This window comes from Durio zibethinus, chromosome 27 (assembly GCF_047325235.1).
Source record: "Durio zibethinus cultivar Kanyao isolate XHJ-2024 chromosome 27, ASM4732523v1, whole genome shotgun sequence".
Classification (NCBI taxonomy): domain Eukaryota; kingdom Viridiplantae; phylum Streptophyta; class Magnoliopsida; order Malvales; family Malvaceae; genus Durio; species Durio zibethinus.
Window position 1 is genome coordinate 12,517,875 of NC_143188.1, and position 21,139 is coordinate 12,539,013.

General features: G+C 27.9%; 1 protein-coding gene across 2 annotated transcripts; it reads left to right on the plus strand.

The window, feature by feature from the left end:
• The first annotated feature begins 8,200 nt into the window (after positions 1 to 8,200).
• LOC149510940 (protein ACCELERATED CELL DEATH 6-like) lies at positions 8,201 to 13,428 on the plus strand. Of its 2 annotated transcripts, none has more exons than XM_089756541.1 (3): positions 8,201 to 8,960; positions 11,021 to 11,547; positions 12,569 to 13,428. In XM_089756541.1, the coding sequence occupies exons 1-3, from the start codon at positions 8,249 to 8,251 to the stop codon at positions 13,184 to 13,186; spliced, it is 1,857 nt and encodes a 618-aa protein (XP_089612667.1). In that variant the 5' UTR covers positions 8,201 to 8,248; the 3' UTR covers positions 13,187 to 13,428. The 2 variants fall into 2 exon arrangements, with proteins under 2 accessions (XP_089612667.1, XP_089612668.1); XM_089756542.1 differs by having other exon boundaries at positions 12,606 to 12,795.
• The last annotated feature ends 7,711 nt before the right edge of the window (positions 13,429 to 21,139 follow it).

Consider the following 21,139-nt stretch of genomic DNA (forward strand, 5'->3'; position numbering starts at 1 on the left):
TTTGGGAACCAACTTTTAAAAGGTTGCTCAAATGACTTAACTTTTGATAAACTGTAACAATTAAGGTTCTAACTGTAACAAAACTGTAATGCCGAATCAGATAATGATGTATTCTACTTGGCATCGTAATTGGCAATATTAATAGCCATCTTTGCACTGTTAGTTAATTTAACGGCGTGTGTAACTTACGCTTCAAAATCTGTTAAAAAAAATTCTGATTTGTTGCAACTCGAAAAAGATTTTACTGTTACAAATGAAGGTTGAGTCTGATTTGAGCAAGCTTTTAAATGCTGGTCCTAAATTAAGCACCCTTTTGATCTTCAATGTTTTGACTAGGGGCAATTCATACTTATGAATCAAGTTATTTAGAACGTTGAGACTTGAGGAATTTTACAAAGCTTGAATCACTAACGCATCCTACAAAGCAAGATTGTCCTAAAAGGAAAAAGGAAAAGAAATAAAACAATATTGTTTTCGCTTTTTTTTTCTCTTTTACTTTTTGTAGATGAATGAATGAATGCTCAAACCCAAAAGCTTAAATCAATTGATTTATGCAATTATCCTTAAAAGATAGTATTTAACAAATTTAAAGTTTGAATCGCAATACTTACAATATTTTCTCCTATTCTCAAATATAACCTTTTATGTATAGAAAAAAATAATGAACGCTATGTTATCAAAATGTGAAATTTAAGCAAAATTCCTTTTTTTTTTTAATTCCTAATCTACCTCTAACCCTACCCTATCTACTAATTACAGTATACTTATCTACTTACCTGCGGGGAGGGCATTATGCCTCGAACAAAGCCACCTTCTAATGCAGAAGAACCCCATGCAATCTGAGTTAAACTCAATTGGCATAAGCAAAATTCTTTTATTATAAAAGTTTCTTACTAAAAACAATTAAAAAAGGCTTAAATATAAAAAGACCTTTAATAAAAATTAAATAATTATCTAAACTCCAATCATTTAATTTCAATCAATTAAGCTCTCAAACATTTATTTTCATTCAATTGAGTTCTTAAATATCTATTTTCATATATTTAGATCCTTCAAATATATATTTATACCCAATTGAGCCTTCGATTGAACAGAAATAGATGTTGGCTATTAATCAATTTTTATCCAATAAAAGCTCAATTGATAAAAATAGATGTTTGATGGCTTAACTGATTGTAATAAAATGATACATGTTTGGATGATTATTTAATTTTAACTTAGGGACTTTTTTATACTTATGCCTTAAAAAAACTAAAATTTAGGTCATAAACTTATGCTATATATGGATTTTTCACATATTTCATTAGGTTATATAAATCGTATGGTCCATGTTATTAGGTGATAGCCTTTACTTCCATACACTCTTTAAAAGGAAAGAGAATGGATGAGTTTGAGTGAATCCAATTGCATCATTATAATTAATTTGGTTAGCTAATTAAGGCTTTCATATTTAATCTTAGCCAAAGTATTTGGCATGCAAAATTTTTGAACCAAATCATGGGAATCCTCTTGCGTTTATACATATATCTTCATCACTCATTGTTCTCATTCCAGTCAATGTTCCTTCCTTATATCTTTAAGCCAAGGCATTTGGCACACAAAGTTCTTGTCCCAAATCATGGGAATCATCTTGCCTTTATAAATATATCTTCATCACTCATTGCTCTCATTCCAATCAATGTTCCTTCCTTGTAACTTTAAGCGAAGGCATTTGGCACACAAATTTTTTGAACCAAATCATGGGAATCCTCTTGCCTTTATACATATATCTTCACCACTCATTGCTTTCATTCCAATCATTGTTTCTTATAACTTTAATCACTTCAACCTTTATTCGATGAATAAACTTCATTATTACAAAAGACAATATATTTCCATTTTGGTTAGTATGGAAATATTTTTCCTTTAAATACTTTATTCTACTCTTTATTCCATGAATTTCCTTTACGATTTGATTATAACTTTGCATTTTTGTCTTAACTATATTGGATTGATAAATGACAATATTCTATTTTTTTGGGTCACAAAAAATTTAGGGCGAGGGGACTTTTCAATTCCAGTATTAGGGCAAAATGCATGTAATAGCTAGCCTCCAAAGGCCCAAGCAAATTTTTTTTTTTAAATTGGATATTGTTGGAATATTTTTAATAATAATATATCACATAATTGAATTATTATGTCTATACAAATAGACATCTATTTGGATAGTCATGTCTATACAAAAATATATCTATTTTATTATAAATAGATATTTAATTTTAGAAAATAAAATAATTTTCAGATATAACAATTTATATTAAATTCTCCCTCCAATTTTCAAATAAATTTCAGATTATTTCAATAAAGTTTTGTTGTAGAAATTTTTTATAAAAGATCAATAGTCCTATTATATGTCGGTGAATACACAATGCATTATTTTGTCAATACAAAATGTAATCACTAATTGAGTTTCATTATATCTTCAAAGTTTATCGCTAATATCTCTTTTATATACCAATTAACCAAGTAGTGAAAGTAAATAAAATCTTAAAAAAAGTGATACCATTACATGCTTTGAAGTTTTTCTCATTTTCTCATTTTTTTTTCAAATCCTATATTCTAACAATCTTAAGGTTTTATTTTTGTAATTTCGTGAGAATAACGGTTCATGGCGGTGATTATAGACAAGGATGGGTTTATTTTCGGGGTGGAAACAAAAATTATATCTTTTATTCAAGACAAGGATTTGTTAGTTTTAAGGGTTATTGTCATAAATGACTTTAAATTATAATGAAATATTTAATGTGGTATATAAATTTTAAAAATCTCTAACATAGTATCTAAATTATTAATCTGTTAATTAATGTGCATTACCCACCCTAAATGCGTGAGAGTAACTATAGTATCAATACCGCTTGTAAGAATATGGCTTTTGCAAATTTTCACTCGAAATAAATTGCCACACAATTTTCCTCATCAAGCAAAGATTACAGAACCACCACAACTGAAGTTGCCAAAGACCAATAAAAATGGTCGGTCATCTGATGTGATATGATCCTCTAAATTTGCCTTAATACAAAGGCTACAATGTTTCCAAGTTACATGACAATTTTCTGTGAGATTAAGAACAAAGAAACCTATATGATCCCAGCAGTAAATTATTGTCCGATGAAAATTAAATTTAATGTTTACTGCATCAAATTAAGGCCAATAAAAATCCTCAATCAAAGATTATCAATTCCTAATAGTTAACAGCATTTTCAAAGGGGGCCTAACAAAAGTGTGGCAATTATGTGACGGTATCCCGTTCCAATCATTGTGCTTTACTACTTTAATCTTTATTCGATTAATTAACTTCATCATTACAAAATAGATACCTTTGTATTTAGGTTGTACCATTGCATTTTAGTCTAGCTAGCTATATCCTCAATTTGGGAACCACCTTTTAAAAGGTTGCTCAAATGACTCAACTTTTGATAAACTGTAACAATTAAGGATCTAACTTTAACAAAACCGTAACGCCGAATGAGATGATGTATCCTGGTTGGCATCGTAATTTAACGGCGTGAGTAACTTACGCTTCAAAATCTGTTAAAAAAAATTCTGATTTGTTGCAACTCAGAAAAGATTGATCCTTATTGTTACAAATGAAGGTTGAGTCTCATTTGAGCAACCTTTTAAATGCTGGTCCTAAATTGAGCACCCTTTTGATCTTCAATGTTTTGACTAGGGACAATTCATACTTATGAATCAAGTTAATTAGAACGTTGAGACTCGAGGAATTTTACAAAGCTTGAATCACTATCGCATCCTACAAAGCAAGATTGACCTCAAAAGGAAAAGGAAAAGAAATAAAACAATATTGTTTTTACTTTTTTTTTTGTCTTTTACTTTTTTGTAGATGAATGAATGAATGCTCAAATCTGGAGACTCAACTCAAATGATTTATGTAGTCACCCTTAAAATATGACATTTAATAAATCTAGAGTTTGAATTGCAGTAGCTGCAACTGTTTCTCCTATTCTCAAATGTGACCTCTTATGTATAGAAAAAATAATGAATGCTATTTTGTCAAAATGTGAAATTTAAGCAAAATTCCTTTTTTATTTTAAATTCTAATCTACCTCTGACCCTACCTTATCCCACTAATTACAGCATACTTATCTACTTACCTGCGGGAAGGGCATTACTTCTCGAACCAAGCCACCTTCTAATGCAGAAGAACCTCATGCAATCTGAGTTAAACTCAGTTGGCTTATGCAAAATTCTTTTATTATAAAAGTTTCTTACTAAAAACAATTAAAAAAGGCTTAAATATAAAAGCCCTTTAACAAAAATTAAATAATTATCTAAACTCCAATCATTTTATTTCAATCAATTAAGTTCTCAAACATTTATTTTCATTCAATTGTATTTTTAAATATTTATTTTCATAAATTTGAATCTTTAAACATATATTTTTTCCATTGAGCCTTCAATTGAACAGAAATAGATATTGACGGTTAATCAATTTTTATTTAGTAAGATATCAATTGATGAAAGTAGATGTTTGACGGCTTAATTGATTATAATAAAATGATAGATGCTTGGATGATTATTTAATTTTAACTTTAGGACTTTTTTTTATACTTATGCCTTAAAAACACTAAAATTTGGGTCATAAACTTATACTATATATGGATTTTTCACATATTTCATTAGGTTATATAAGTCATAAGTCATATGGTCCATGTTATTAGGTGCTAGCCTCCACTTGCATAAACACTTTTAAAGGGAAAGAGAATGGATGAATTTGAGTGAATCCAACTGCATCATTATAATTAATTTGGTTAGCTAATTAAGGCTCTCCTATTCAATCTAAGCCAATGCATTTGGCATACAATTTTTTTGAACCAAATTATGGGAATCCTATTGCCTTTATACATATATCTTCATCACTCATTGGTCTCATTCCAATCAATGTTCTACACAAATTTTTTGAACCAAATCATGGGAATCCTCTTGCCTTTAGACATATATCTTCACCACTCATTGTTCTCATTCCAATCATTGTTCCTTACTTATAACTTTAATCACTTCAACCTTTATTCGATCAATAAACTTCATTATTACAAAACACAATATATTTCCATTTTGGTTAGTACGGAAATATTTTCCTCTAAATACTTTATTCTACTCTTTATTCCATGAATTTCCTTTACTATTTGATTATACCTTTGCATTTTAGTCTTAACTACATTGGATTGATAAATGACAATATTCTAATGTTTTGCGTCACAAAAAATTTAGGGTAAGGGGAGACTTTTCAATTCTAGTATTAGGGCAAAATGTATGTAATACCTAGCTTCCAAAGGCCCAAGCAATTTTTTCTTTTAAATTGGATATTGTTGGAACATTTTCAATAATAATATATCACATGATTACATGTAATGGTAACAAGTTATATTCCTTTAAAAGGCATGATTATTTGTCAAGAGTTGTGTTTCAAAAAATTGTTTATGTCTAAATAAACACATATTTGAATTGCTATGTCTATACAAATAAATATCTATTTGGATGGTCATGTCTATACAAAAAGATATCTATTTTATTGTAAATAGATCTCTAATTTTAGAAAATAAAATAATTTTTAGATATAGCAATTTATGTTAAATTCTCCCTCCATTTTTCAAATCTTAATCTTGGTTTAATGGTTTTATTAGTGTTTAATCTTAATTTTTTTATTTTAATTTTCTTGTTTTTCCAAAAAAAAAAAGACAAAAATTCCAAAAACTAAAAAAAAATGTTTTCAACTTCAATTTTCTTGTTTTCATAAGGCATAAAAAAAAGTATGGGTATGTTTTGCATTTCATGCATATTTTAATTATGTCATTTACTTTAAATTGTTATTATTTGTTTTGTTCTTAATATTATGAGGCATTTAGGATAGGGGTAGTTTTAGAAAAAGTGTGAAAGTTTTATTTGTTCTTTTGCATACATGCACATTGCATTACATGCATAAGCTCTATACCCTAGTTTTAACCCTAATTAGGAGGAAGTAAAGTAGCTACGTCCTCGAAAGGTGTAAACCTCCAGAATGACTAATGAAATACTCACACTCAAATTAAACCATTTTTCATTTATAGCCAGTAATGGGTGAAGATCGGGGTACCACACTAATCTGTGATGGACGATGATGTGAGGAGCATGGGAACCTTAGATGCGTCAATTCTCGACCCAACATATAATTAGCTTTTAGGGAATCAACCTTAGGTAAAGCCATGCAACACCATTTCCATAGAAATTTTCTCAATTAACTCACATTTAGGAACACCTCTTACTTTTCTCATTTTTGTTTTGTAGTTAATTTGATAATTTATATTTATTGCTCTTAATAAAGGACATAGGAAATCATTAGAAATGACAACAAAAACAAAAAACCAAAAACCAAAAAAATCAAAATCACTAAATTAGATTATTTACACGAAGTGTTATCTCAATTTTTGTAGGGTAATTTGAAAACCCTTAAATTAGAGATATTTTTGAAACTCTATCTACTTATAAGAGAGTGAAAGAAGTGTTTCAATGTTTAAGGTGTTTTCATCTTGATCCAAAAATAAAAATTTTTTTCTTTTTTTAAAATTTGATTTGTTTTTGTTTCTAAAAAAGAAAAGAAAAAAAGAATTAATTTTAAATATTAAGGAAAATAGAATTCAATCAATACCATCTTCAATAGATACTATGGAAGTGCTAATTCTTTTTTACGCGTAACTAACTTTTGGACGTAACTCTGATTTTCACAAACTTCAAAGTGTTCTTTTGTAAAATTTTTAAACCTATTTTTAAATATTTTGTAAAAAGATAAAACTTTTGGGTGGCCAATCACACTCTTAAAAAAGCTTAGTAGCAACTCTCTCATTTTTATTTTCATTGAAAATGTTTTTTAGTCCCTGTTTTCCAATTCATCATTCGTCCAACTTTCGGATCACCCAGCCCCGGATTCCAAGACGTTGCCACAATAGTCACGGAAAATCATGTATAATTGGCAAATTAAGTAACTATTTTCAGACATTAAAATTATAATAAAAACCAAAAACTATAATTATATTCTACATAATTCACACGATTTAAGAACTATACACAGTAGAGAGTATACGTTATAACTTGATCATAAAGATAATTAATGGAATAAAGATTAGAATAAAATATTTAAAGAGAAAATATTTTCGTAATAACTAATAAATGCAAAGGATTCTATTTTGTAATATTCAAGTTTACTGATAGAATAGAGATTAAATTGATAACGAAGGCACAAAGATTGGAATAAGGGCAATGAATGATGAAGATATAAAAGGGCAAGAGGATTCCATGATTTGGGTCAAAAAATTATGCGGCTGCCGGCCTTGGCTTTGTCAAATAGGAGAGCCTTAATTAGCCAGCCAAATTAATTGTAATGACGCAGTTGGATCCCTCAATTAGCTCTCATTCATTCCTATTCCCATACTCTCTTATTCTCTTAAAAGTTTTTTTTCCCATCAGCCAAAATTTAGCCAATTTCAAAAAAAAATCTCATACAAATTTTTTTTTTTGTTGAGATTTTAGTCAATTTCAACAGAATAAACTTATACAATGTCATTAAATCACATGTTGACACATTAGCAATGAATAAACTTAAAAGTTGAAAAGTCTTTAAAAATGTATTAAAGTCACTTTTTTATTATTTATATTTTAAGACTTTTAATTTTTAGGATTTACTCATTAATGATGTGTCAACATGTGGTTCAATGATAGTGTATATAGTGTATACATTGTCAATGCATCAAATATAACTCTTACCAAAAATAACATTTATAATCAAGGAAAATCATGTATAATTGGCAAATTAAGTAACTGTTAATTTCCATGCATTAAAAGTATAATAAAAACCAAAAACTATAATTATATTCAACATAATTCATACGATGTCTAAGGAGAATTATATATGCTAGAGAGTATATGGTATAATCTGATCATAAAGTCAGGGAATAAAGATTAGAATAAAGTATTTAAAGAGAAAATATTTTTGTACTAACTAATAAAAGCAAAGGATTCTATTTTGTAATATTGAAGTTTGTTAATAGAATAAAGATTAAAGTGATGATGAAGGTACAAAGATTGGAATAAGGGCAATGAATGATGAAGATATAAAAGGGCAATAGGATTCCATGATTTGGTTCAGAAAAATTGTGTGCCTGCCTGCCTTGGCTTGGTCGAATAGGAGAGCCTTAATTAGCCATTCAAATTAATTGTAATGATGCAGCTGGATCCCTCAACTAGCTCATCCATTCCCTCTGAAATAACTCTGCAAGCAGAGGTTATTACCTACATGGACAGTGATTTGTTCAAAGCCGCAGAAAATGGTGACATGGAACTATTTAATAAGTATCAAGGTGGTCTTCATTGCCTGGTTGACGGAAGGCAAAACACAGCGCTCCATATTTACTGCAGAACCGGAGGACGACTGGTAGTCAAAATTGATAAACGGTTTCTGTTTTTTCGGAAAAGGAGATTTGAAAGAGAGTTCTCCATTAACTTTGTTAAGCAACTTATCGACGAGTGCCCATCACTGCTACTGCAACCCAATGCCAAAGGAGAAATCCCATTGCACGTAGCAGTTAGACACGGTCATTCTGATATAATCAAATTCCTTATTGAACGCGCCAAAGACCTGGAAGCAACCAGGATGAAGCAGATGCTGGAAATGGCGGATAAGGAGGGAAACACTGCTTTGCATAAGGCAGCTGAAAGTGCTGACCATGTAGTGGTGCGACTGCTGGTAAAGGAATTAGATCCTGACTTTTCATCCTCCGCTAATAAAAGCGGTGAGACTCCAATCTACATAGCTACCGTAAGAAGAAGCAATCTTTTGGTGGCTGGGATATTGGATAATTGCAAGTCAATGGACTGTGGCGGCCCTGATGGTAGAACTGCTTTGCATGCAGCAACCATGGCCATAAATAAAGGTAAGTGAGCTCAATGTTTTGTGTGATCCATTGTTGTTTTGGGTTAATATAATTAAGACTATGATTGACTCTTTTATTTTTTATTTTTTAAAACAAAATTTGAATAAAAAATTAAAAATTTAAACATGATAGAAAACCAAACATAAATATATATATATATATATATATATATAACAAAACAAAACAAAAAAATCTTTCGAACAAAAATTTTTTAAGTCCCTCACTCGTCATTTCACGTCATTAGCCAAGTAAACCACTTTTCCAAATGGCAAGGTAAGAAAAAAAATAAATTCTTTATATTTATATATATACACACACATAAAAAAAAGTTCTTATCCTGATGTGGATATGATAATGTGGCAAAGTTCTTACCATGTGTTAGAAGCTCGGTTCGTGATCTTTTAACGACTAAAGGAGCAAACAATAATACTTATCTATAATATAAATGTTATATATTTTTGGGTGCAATGTGGCATCTCATGAGCTTTTTTTTTATGTTTAATAATTAATTTTATTTTTTGCTTTTTTAAAATTTTGTATGGAATCTATTTGATTTTTTTTTGTTATTTTAAATTGGATATTTTTTAAAAAATAACAATAGAGATGTGGATAAGACATTCAAAGTTTTTTTCTTTTTGTTAATTTATTATTAAATTTTACAAGAAAATGAGGCCAAATGGTAGTGTCACCTAGGTGTCCACGTCGCACCAATATTTGGATTTTTTTTCTTTTTTATTATTTTATTATTTTTTAATTAGATAAATTTTATAAAAAAATAATATAGACAAAAATGACAAAATAATCCATTTTTACGGATTTTGACCCCTTCAGATCTAATAGGGTGTTCTTTTTCTAAATTGATATTTGGTTGGGAAAGGGATTTTTTTTTTTTCAAAAATCGTGATTGGATCAGAGGCAAGTTTAGGTTTTTTGTCTTGGGATATATAAAACTATATAAATTATTTATTTAATTTTATATTTATATATGTATTATATTAATAAATTTATTTTTAATATATTAATTTAATACAAATACAACATTTATACATAATTAAGATGAAATTTATATAAAAATTTATACTTTTATAAACATTATACTAAATTAAAATTATTAAATTAACTCCAAATCAAGTTGGATCAAATGCATATGTCTATATAAATGGCTGGTCAAAATCGGGTATATAAAAAAAAATCTAATGCCAATTAAGAGTCGGAGTATTATTAAAATTATTAAAGAGTCGGTTCGATGTCAAGGCAATTTTATACCCACCCAACCCGATCAGCACCATATCTAAAGGTAAGGTATCTAAATGGCACCTCCATTTGATTTTTTTTTCTTTTTTGCTTTGGCCCTTTTCTAATTTTAGCTTTCTTTTTTTTTGTAATTTTTAATTGTCTATTTTAGTATTTTTTTTAATTATGTTTGGAAAGATAAATGATCAATTGAGGTCTTCACATGACACCCCCATTTAGTTTCCATTTTTTGGCCTTTCATTTTTTATCTTTTTTTTTAATTAGATAAATTTTGTGAAAAGCAATCTTGACCCCATCTATTATCATCTTTAAGTAGAGGTATCCACATTGTATCTAAATCTTTCTTCTTTTCCTTTTTATTTTTTTGGACTCATTCCTTTTATTTTTAACTTTCTTTTTTTAAAATTTTTAATTTTAGTATTTTTTAACTACGTTTTAAAAGATAAATTTGAAAATGTGAATTTTGATTTGATATCTTATATAAGTTGTGAGAATGAAATACACATGGTACAGAAATTAATTAATAAATTTTCACTAATCAATATTTTTATTAAAAAATTACAGATAAAACTATATTTACTGATTAAATTCATTATGAACAGTATTTATTGCACACAAAAAAATTTAATTCGTGTTGCGAGTTTGTATCTAGTAAATATTAGTAATTAAAATATATTTTTAACATTAAATGATGAAAATAGAAAAATCTCACAAAATATTTCATACATATATATTTCATATATATATATATATTTCATATATATACCAGTACGGTTGAACTTTTTCTCTTCGTTTTGTTTTGGTAGAATCAGCGAGGATAATAATAGAGGCACAAAAGCATTTAACAAAAGAAACTGATGACAAAGGGCGGACTCCACTTCACTATGCCGCCCATTTGGGTCTCCGTTCAATTGTGCAACTGTTGTTAAAAGCCGATCCATCTACTGCTTATATAACTGATAAAGAGAGAGGGACGACGGCTCTTCATATGGCAGCTTGGAGTGGCCGCACAGGCATAATGGAAGACATTATCTCCTACTGCCCAGGTTGTTGTGAAATTGTGGACAAAAGAGGATGGAATTTTCTTCACTTTGCAGTCGTTTCTTTAAGACCGGGAAAATTGAAGAGATTCTTATTTGATGATAACAATAAGATTAAGGATTTACCAGTTAGAAATCTTATAGATGAAAGGGATATCAACGGGAACACGCCTTACCATGTCCCGCGTTTGAGGAAATCTTACAGTGCTAGATATTTTGGAAAAGTTATTCGTATTTTTAAACATCATGGATCTGAAGGAAGTTTCTACCTATATTCAAGTACAGAATCGAAGGTACGACAGCTGGCTCCACCCTACTTTAATTAAGTTTTACATTTCCCATTATATATACATAATTTTACATTTTATCATTGTCATTATATATTTGATTGGAAATTTTTTTTTAAAATTCTACCCATAAGCAAGTTAAATAGACATTTCCTTTTTTATTTATAGGTTTTATTTAATTGAGACAGTCAGGATTATAGTTTTCGTTTTTTTCACTTGGTTGTACAGTTCTTACATAAAATATGTTTTTATGTGAATTTGAAATTTAACTTAATTAGTTTATATAATTATTTTTAAAAATATTTAAAGTAAATCTAAAATTTAAATCTCAAAACCTGTAATTTCTTTTTCAATTTTTAGACAATGGCTTCTTATATACAAAAATATATATATACTTCGATATATATATTTATATGTTCTTCTGTTTTCTGATATAAATAAATAGTTTATTTCATTGTAAAATCAAATATATCTTCAATAAAATAAAAAATATAATAAATAAAAGTATTTTTTAAAAGCAAACAAAGTATTTTTATTTAAATATTGAATTAGTAGATTTTTTTATTTGTAACATAGGTAGTTGATACAGTTATTTTTAAAAATATTCAGAATAGATCTGAAACTTGAATCCTAAAACCTACAATTTCTTTTCCTATTCTTAGTCTCAGGCAGTGACTTTTTATATACAATATATATATATATATATATATATACTTCAATATATATATATATATTATATATTTATATGTTCTGATATAAATAAATAGTTTGTTTCATTTGTAAGATCAAATATATCTTCAACAAAATAAAAAATATAATAAAAAGAATACTTTTTTAAAGCAAACAAATTATTTTTATTTAAATATCGAATTAGTAGATTTTTTTATTTGGAACATTGGATTATGCAATGAGAAGGAAGTTTCTATCATTTCATATATCTCACTTTTTCCATCCCAAAATTCTATAGAATGATCAAAATTAATCATTGTTGAAATCAACGCGTAATTATGTGCTGCAAATGGAACAGATTATGGAATTTATGAAAGATATAGCTAATAATGCAGAAGTGGCGGGGAAACCGGTTCACCGCAACTTCCGTGAGATTGTGAAGGAGGTGGAGAAGGAGGATATTCCCGAACACGAAATTGAACAAAAAGCTAGGGAGAACCATTTACTGGTGGCAACGCTTGTAGCAACCGTAACATTTGCCGCAGCATTCACAGTACCTGGTGGAAACAAGAGTGAGCAAGGCACTGCGACCTTGAGTCGTGACTCGGCTTTTCAAGCCTTCATTATAACAGATACCCTGGCATTTGTTTCTTCTCTTTTAGCCATCTTCCTTCACTTTTTCTTAGTGCTTTCTCCTGGGAAAAAACACTATTTCCTATTTCGTTTGCAATGTCTGGCGGATTGGTTAACTGTTTTGGCAATGCCAGCGATGGTGGTTGCTTTCAGCACTGGTACTTACGCAGTGTTGCAATCTTCCTTGGGGTTTGCTATCGCCACTTGTTCCCTTGGCCTCATGTTCTTTCCCGCTCTGCTCACGATCTTCAACTCTTTCTTAGGTTTTATTTTATTTTCGGTTGTGTGGTTAATTCGTGATTTTTTTTCATCTTTAAAAAAAATTTATGATGTTTTTGGTTAAATTATCATATTAATTATTTTATTTATTTTCTTATTGACATTGAAGTCCTTAATTATTAAAATAAGCTTCCTTTAAATGATCTGTTTTATTAGTTAAATTTTATAAAATTTTTATCATCTATTTTCTTGCTTACAAACAATTCTTAATATTGATTTTTATTGTTCTTATTAAATTAATGCCCTCTGACATGTATTCATCCTCCCAATTGATGTCTGAATTATTATAACACATATATACTGTATCCATATAACCAACAGTCATTAATGTCAGAAATCATATAATAACAGCATTATATATAATCTCTATATTTATTGCTTCTCTTTTCAATCATTAATGTGCCCTTTATTCATGGTACGGAAAATCTTTCCCTTTAATTATTTTAATTTAATCTTTATTTGATGAATTACATTTTTTGACTACTACGTTATACTTTTGCATAGGGTTATAATCATAAAGTTTTAGATTCAAAATTTACTAGGTGTGAATTTAGTTATCTTCTTATTTTTTAATTCGTAAGTTAATTATTTAATGATTATAACTTAATTATAATATAATAATTTATTATTCAATTAATTATATAAAATAATTCTTAATTATAATTGTAATACTTTAAAGCAAATACTATTCCATCAGCAACAATTCTTAGTTCTTCAACTCTAGTTTGAGCTTTGAATTTTTTTTTTTTTAAGTCAAGTCGTTATATTAGAATCTCCACAACTTGCAAGGTCTTTTACTCGTATTAAGCATGGCAATCGTTGAATCTGTCTTGATAATTAAAGAAATATTACCAACCAAATAGAATTGAAAAAAGCTTCTAAAGCCACTTAAATAGCATGCACTTCAGCATAATTTGAATCAAACACAACTAGAGGATAAAGGGAAGGTATATATCTTTAAATTAGCATTAATTATAGTTTGGGTCATCTCGAGACAATTCCGGCTTTGAATCCACTTAGATTTGGATCCTATCAAATTCAAGCTACTTTGGGTTTTTCTGTTTCAGGTTTGATCAATCTTGGATTATTACAATTTGAATATTCTCAAGTTTCAAATTCAAGTTTTACAAGATTTAAATCAAATACATCTTGAGCTTGTATTCAGATTAATTTATATGCAAGTTGCTTTCACTTCGTATTGTTTTGATTCAAATTTTTTTGGATTGGAATTTATAGATTTTTTAGTCAATTTAAATCGAATTAAAATTTGATTTCAAACTATTCAGATGATTTTTTGTGCTTGATAAAAAATTTCCAGTCTATCTTTTGTGCAATAATCCCATAACTCATAATTTCGAATCCAAATTATTGGTTATTGAATTATTTTGGAAGGACTTCGGAAGATTTAAACCCAAATTTAAATTCTAAATTTGACACAAGGTAAATTAAAGTCATGCTTGTTTCTTTTAGTTTTTTTTTTTTTTTTACCTTTATATATTTGGTTTGGAGCCGTTCATATTGCATGAAGTGAGCTTCTGGATATGTATGTATGTATGTATGTATGTATGTATGTATGTATGTAGACACTCCATTTAGTCTAAGGTTTTAAATTAGTTTGGACTAGGTTCTGTTTTAAGCCTAAAAGTTCAATTTTCCTTTTTTTTTTTTTATCTATTCTATTTTATTTCACACTTATCTACTTTTTTTTATATATTCTTTTTATTTATTTTATATTTATCTTTATTTTTATTTTCATATTATATTTATCTTTATTTTATCCTTATTGATTAGTTATTTATTTATTTTTATATTTTTATCTATTTTATTTATTTTGATTTTGATTATTTTTAGAGTGAAATAAAATGAAAATAATAAAAAAAAGGATTTCTCCCTTATTTTTACTTTGTTTTTTTTTTCTTTTTTAGATTATTTTTACAATTTTTTTCATATATTCTATTGATCATCTTTTTATTTGGTTTTGCTATTATCTTTTTTAAATTAGAAGAGTGGTTTCAACAAGGAAACTAAGATTAAAAACAAGTTTTTGGGATAATTAAGGATAAATTTGTTAGCCTTGAATTGACAAAGTGTTTTGAATAACAAAACAAAAATTTGCTAAAATCAAATTAAATTGATTTGAACTTAATTTGAATACTTTTCTAGCTTTTTATCTAGTCAAAAACGTTTTTGAGCAAAAAAAATTCATCTCCTATGGTTTAAAAAACAAAATTAACCAAAATTGCATGGAAAAGATCGATCCCCTTAAGGACCTAATAAATCCCCTCCTTAAAAAGATCAATCACTTTTTCGGCCAATAAGCTTTTTGGTGGGAATTTCGTGAAAACTAATCGATCTCTTCCCTATACAGATCGATTGGCACAAGGGTTTCAAAAAACAAGATCCATCCTTTCTCTTAGGGATTGATTAATATTTTAAGCAAAATGAAAATTGGTTTGAAAAACACAAAAAATGATTAATTACTCAAACTAGGGAATCAATCACTTGCATATAGGATCAATTGGGTATTGTTACCTGATCAATCAGGCTGTATTTTCATGCCTAAAGTTTTAGGTTTCAAAGCCAAAATCAATCGATCCCATCCATAGAAGGGATGGATTGATTTGGCCTTGACAAGTTTAAACAGTCATATTTTCTTGTTGCTTTGCAAATGCTCCATGCATTAAATAAAACCAATGGCTCTCGTCCATTTTTTGCATATAAAAAGAGGTCTTCCACCATATTACAAGCTATCAAGAGCCAATAAAACTTATTGCTGTCATCCACCATCTTCTCCAAGCATTAAATGGAATTTTGTTGTGAGAAAGGGCAAAATATTCAATCTTGTATTTATTTCTCTTTTGATATCCTTTATAACTTTGATTTGAACTTCAAATTTGCAAACACCCAACCTTAGAGAGGTTTTTGAGTTTGCAAAATCACTTCAAAACTTGTGTTATGAGGTTGTGAGCTTAAGAGGGAGGATAACCCTTAAGAGATTGTGTTGTTGATTGTATAAAGCTTTGAAGAGCTAGGTTGTAATGTTCAACATACAATAGATTGGATTTTTTAGCAAGTGAGACTAAGGGAGAAGATCTAGGTGCCTTGAGAAAGGATTAAACCTTTATAAATATCGGTGTTTGATTCTCTAATTCTACCTCTTTACATTTCAAGTTGTTTATATTGTGTTGATTAGTTCAGAAATTGATATTTGTGATTATTGTGTTAATTGGGGTTCAAATTGTTAAAATTTATAATTAACCAATTCACCCCTCTTGGTTTAATTTAAGTCTTTAAGCTAACAATTGATATCAGAACTAGTACACTATTTTTGTAGGTCTAAACAACCTAAAAGTGATCCTAAATGGCTAAAAAAAAGGTATTGTGATGAATGAAAAGCAACCATCCACATGCTACAAGAATTGTGTCTTATGGCAAATGAAATGATTACAACTTCTCTTAGTGGTGAAAGTAATTCTATTATAAGGCCTCTTCTTTTTGTTGGTGGTAACTACTCATATTAGAAGACTAAGATGAGATTGTTCATTTAAGTTAATGACTATAAAGTATAAAGAGTTATTATCAATGGTCCTCAAATTTCAATAAAGAAGGTGGATGACAGAGATGTGATCTATTAAAAAAGTGAATGGGATGCTAATAATATGAAGATCCCAATGCCAAGGTAATGCACACACTTTTGTATGTATTGGGGTCTAGTGAGTATAATAGAGTTTTCTTGTGTGAAAATATAAAAATATTCTTGGATAAGTTAGCCATTACCCATGAAGGCATAAATCAAGTCAAGGAGACCAAAATTAGGATGCTCACTTATGATTATGAGCTCTTTAAAATGAAATCAGAGGAACTTATTAGTAAGATATTCAATCGCTTTAACGACATTATCAATAGTTTGAAGGCTTTTGGAAAGACATATTTCAATGTAAAAATGGTAAAGAAGATCTTGAATAGTCTACCAAAGAGTTAGGTGGCAAAGGTTACGGTAATTGAAGAATCCAAAGATCTTCATACACTTTCTTTGGATGAATTCATGAGTTCTCTCCTTACTTTTAAGATGAAGCTTAAACAGGGACAAGAACCAATAAAAAAAATTTGAATTGCTCTTAAACCAACCATTCAAGAAGAAGAAAATGAAAGAAATGAAGAAGATGAAAATGAAGAGTTTGAAAAGGTTATGCTTGTAAAGAGATTCAAGAAGTCCATGAAAATGAACATAAAAGAAAGTGATTAAGGAAGAATCAAGTATAAGAGAAAAGGACCAAGTTGTTTGCTATAAATGCAATAACTAGGTCATATCAAATTTGATTGTCCTTTATGAAAAATCCAAAACGCAATGAAGCCAAAAAAGAAAGCAATGATTGCAATATAAAGTGATAGTGACTTTTTCAATGATAAATCAAATGAGAAAAAAGTAGCCAACCTATATCTCATGAATTTGATGAGCCTAAGGTAAATTTTAACTCAAATGATTTAACTTTTTATGTATTTGATGAGTTACAAGATAACTTTGATGAATTAGTTGTAGAATATGAAAGCATGAACAAGAGGCATAGAAAAATAATTTCTAAGTTAAAAGTAGAGAATGAACTGCTAACTAAGGCTAAAAATCAATTAGAAAAGAAAATTGACACTTTAACATTAAATGTTGATGATTTGATTAAGAATAATGTAAATTTACCTAATTTATTTTCTAGATTTTATATGACACACCAAAAACTCAATGACATATTTGAAACACAAAAAGCTTTCTTTGATCAAGATGGATTAGGTTACAATGGTGATAAAACATGACAAGCTCATAAAATTATAAAACAAAAACATTACTATGAAAACATTATACTTTTAACAATAACATGATTTACAATTAACCTTTTGAATTACTAATTACACAATATATCAATGAATTATGGGAATTTTTTATTTTTTTAATAATTTGAAATTGAAATAAAAAAGAGTATGAATAAATCAACCATATTTAAACATTTTATCAAAACAAAAAAAAAAAAAAACTAAATATTTTTTTTAAATGAAGATGAAATTTTGAGACTACGAGTTTTGTGTTTTTCTATCATTTTTGTAAATTAGTTTCAGTATATATATATATATATATATATATTCTTTTATTTTTAATTTTTATATATTGTTGGAAAAAAATTTCAACAACATGATAGAGATTAAAGTAAAAATAAAAGAATATATATATATATGAAGAGAAGTAGTTGTAGTAAGCTAAATCTCCTTTTCCTTTCCTTAAATCTCCTTAACTTCGACCATGTACTAAAAAAAAGGAAAAACACATTTGGTACTTGGTTGAAAATTTAAATCTTGTTGAGAAAGTTGAAAAATTAATTTAACTTTTGTTAAATTCATTTTGATTGTAATTTAAAAATTGTGATAAAACTCTTAATTTTAAGAATTTACAAATAATAATTGTTGGATATAATAAATAAACATATATCAATGTGATTTGAACATCTTTTAAATTACAATGCACAAAATTAATTTATAGAACACAAAACTAATAAAATTAACACTTTTAGTTTATATGATCAATTTAAATGTATTTAATATAAATAAATATACATGCTAATAAGGGTTTAAAATTTTTTGGAGGGGCAAGGCCCTTTAGGTCGTTATTATCAACTGCCCCTGAGCAAGGAGTGAGCACAAACGATGGCTTCGGACAAACAATCACCGTCGCCAGTGGTGAAGCAAGGAACCAAGGAATAACTGCTGCTAGGTCTGTGTCTTGCTATCTTGGGAGAGTGAGAGAGGGAAAGAGAAGCATATGAGATTGATTTAGGAGTGTTTAAGTTAGCTTTAGGTGTATATGTATAAAAAGGTGAAATCATAGTTTCATAAGTAAAATAATAAAAATATATTAAAATAAAAAAAGTTTGATTAGGCTCATGAGCCATTCAAGCTGAGTATTAAGATATTTGAATTCGGTTCGTTCGACAAGTCTAGTTGCTAGAGCTCAAGTTCAATTCGATAATGATTAAGCTAAATTCAATTTTTTTTTAATTGAACTTGAATAAGTTATGAACAAATATTTTTTTTTGAATCATTTACACCCTTACTCCTTTTTCTTTTTTATAGATCTTCATTATTCTTTGCTCTCATTCCACTCATTGTGCCTTGATTATCACTTTAATCTTTATTCGATCAATAAACTTCAATATTACAAAATACAATACCTTTGCCTTTATTGGATAGTACGTACGCAATCATTTTCTCTTTCGTTAAATACTTTATTCTAATAATCTTTATTCTATGAATTACCTTGATGATTAGGTTATATCATATAATCTCTACTTGTATAGTTTTTCTTGGATCATATGAATCATGTTGAAAGAATAATATTTGTTTTTAACGTGTAACAATAACATTTACTAAAATAATTTAGTTTAATTCATATAATATTTAAAACAAAGATTTTTAGGATAATTTAAGATTAAATGGTACCATCTTTTGGACGAGCATGTGGTGGTACAATAACCTTCCTTATACGTAATCAAACTTTCGAACCTTGTTTTGAAATGCAAACCAAAATTTATTCTTTTAGGGATTCTTAGTCAAGCTTAGGACATCCTTAAAGGGATAGATTCATTAGGTTGCCAATCACACTTAACAAAAATATTGGTGATGACTCCCTAAAATCCATATCTAACTATAGGTCTACGGATCTATATATTATGACACTCTCTATTTGTATTGTTTTCCTTAGATCATGTGAATCATGTTGAAAGAATAGTATTTGTTTTTAACTTGTAACAATAATATTTACTAAAAAATTTAAAGTTTAATTTAGATAATTCGTACAAACACTTTTAAAAAAAATAGCATCTAGTAAGTTTCACTACCAAAAAATTGATTTTTACCTACAAAATTTTCCTTCAATAATAGCATGTTTTCTGTTAGTAATAGTATTATTGATGAAATTTTTCATCAATAATAAATAAGTTGGTAATACTATTCCATCGATAATGTGTAAAATCCATAAATAATTAGCAATGGAATTATCCGTTGGTAAATTTCATTGGTAATAATTTTATTGATAATTAGGTAATAATCTGTCGATAAAATCTATTGGTAATATTTATTTTTCAACTATATTTAATATATTTTATTTATAATTTTTTTCATTTTATTTTAGTTTTTTAATTTATTTTTAAAGTAATTACATGAATACTAAATATATATAAATAGAAAAAAATAAATAAACAAAATACTCCATTTTATTTATAAAAGAATTTACAATATTTTATAAAATTGTTTATGAATTCTATTAAATAAAAATACAAAAAATACATATATATTACAAATTCTATACAAATAGTTGGTAATATACGTAAGTCATATAAATAAATACTTTCAATATACAATAATAAAAATACCTACAAAATAAATAAAAAAAGTTAAATTATAAAGAAAATAGGAACTTGTTAGTGAAATAATGAGAAAAGCAAAAAGAATTGCAGAGAATATGGCTAAAAATCAACGACCAGTGGAGAGAACATCACTGCGAAAACTGGTCCTTTATTACTGATACACCATGTTTGTAGGTAGTAGACTAATGCTGAGAGCACAACTCCCTGTAAAAAATACCATTATGAGCAAAATCTTGCAGAGAATCAACTATGCAAGCTACTAGCCTTGTCACATTCAATTTCTCTTTTCTTTTTTTAAGTAAACATGAGCTATTCATTAAACAAATAAATGAAAAAACACAGAATGTGCAATAAAAACACATCCAGAAATGCAACTAATAAGCTCTGAAATATAACAAGGAAAATCTTATGATTTATGAGACAAGATTATATTGCCTACAGGGGATACAAAGATTTCAATAGCAACACTTTAGAATTGAAAAAAAAAATTTCGAAAGATTATATATATGAGTTTAAAAAGAGGTTGTACTCTCTTGTATGAGTATAAGAACCATTAAATGCGTGAGAGTAACTATAATATCAATACCGCTTGTAAGAATATGGCTTTTGCA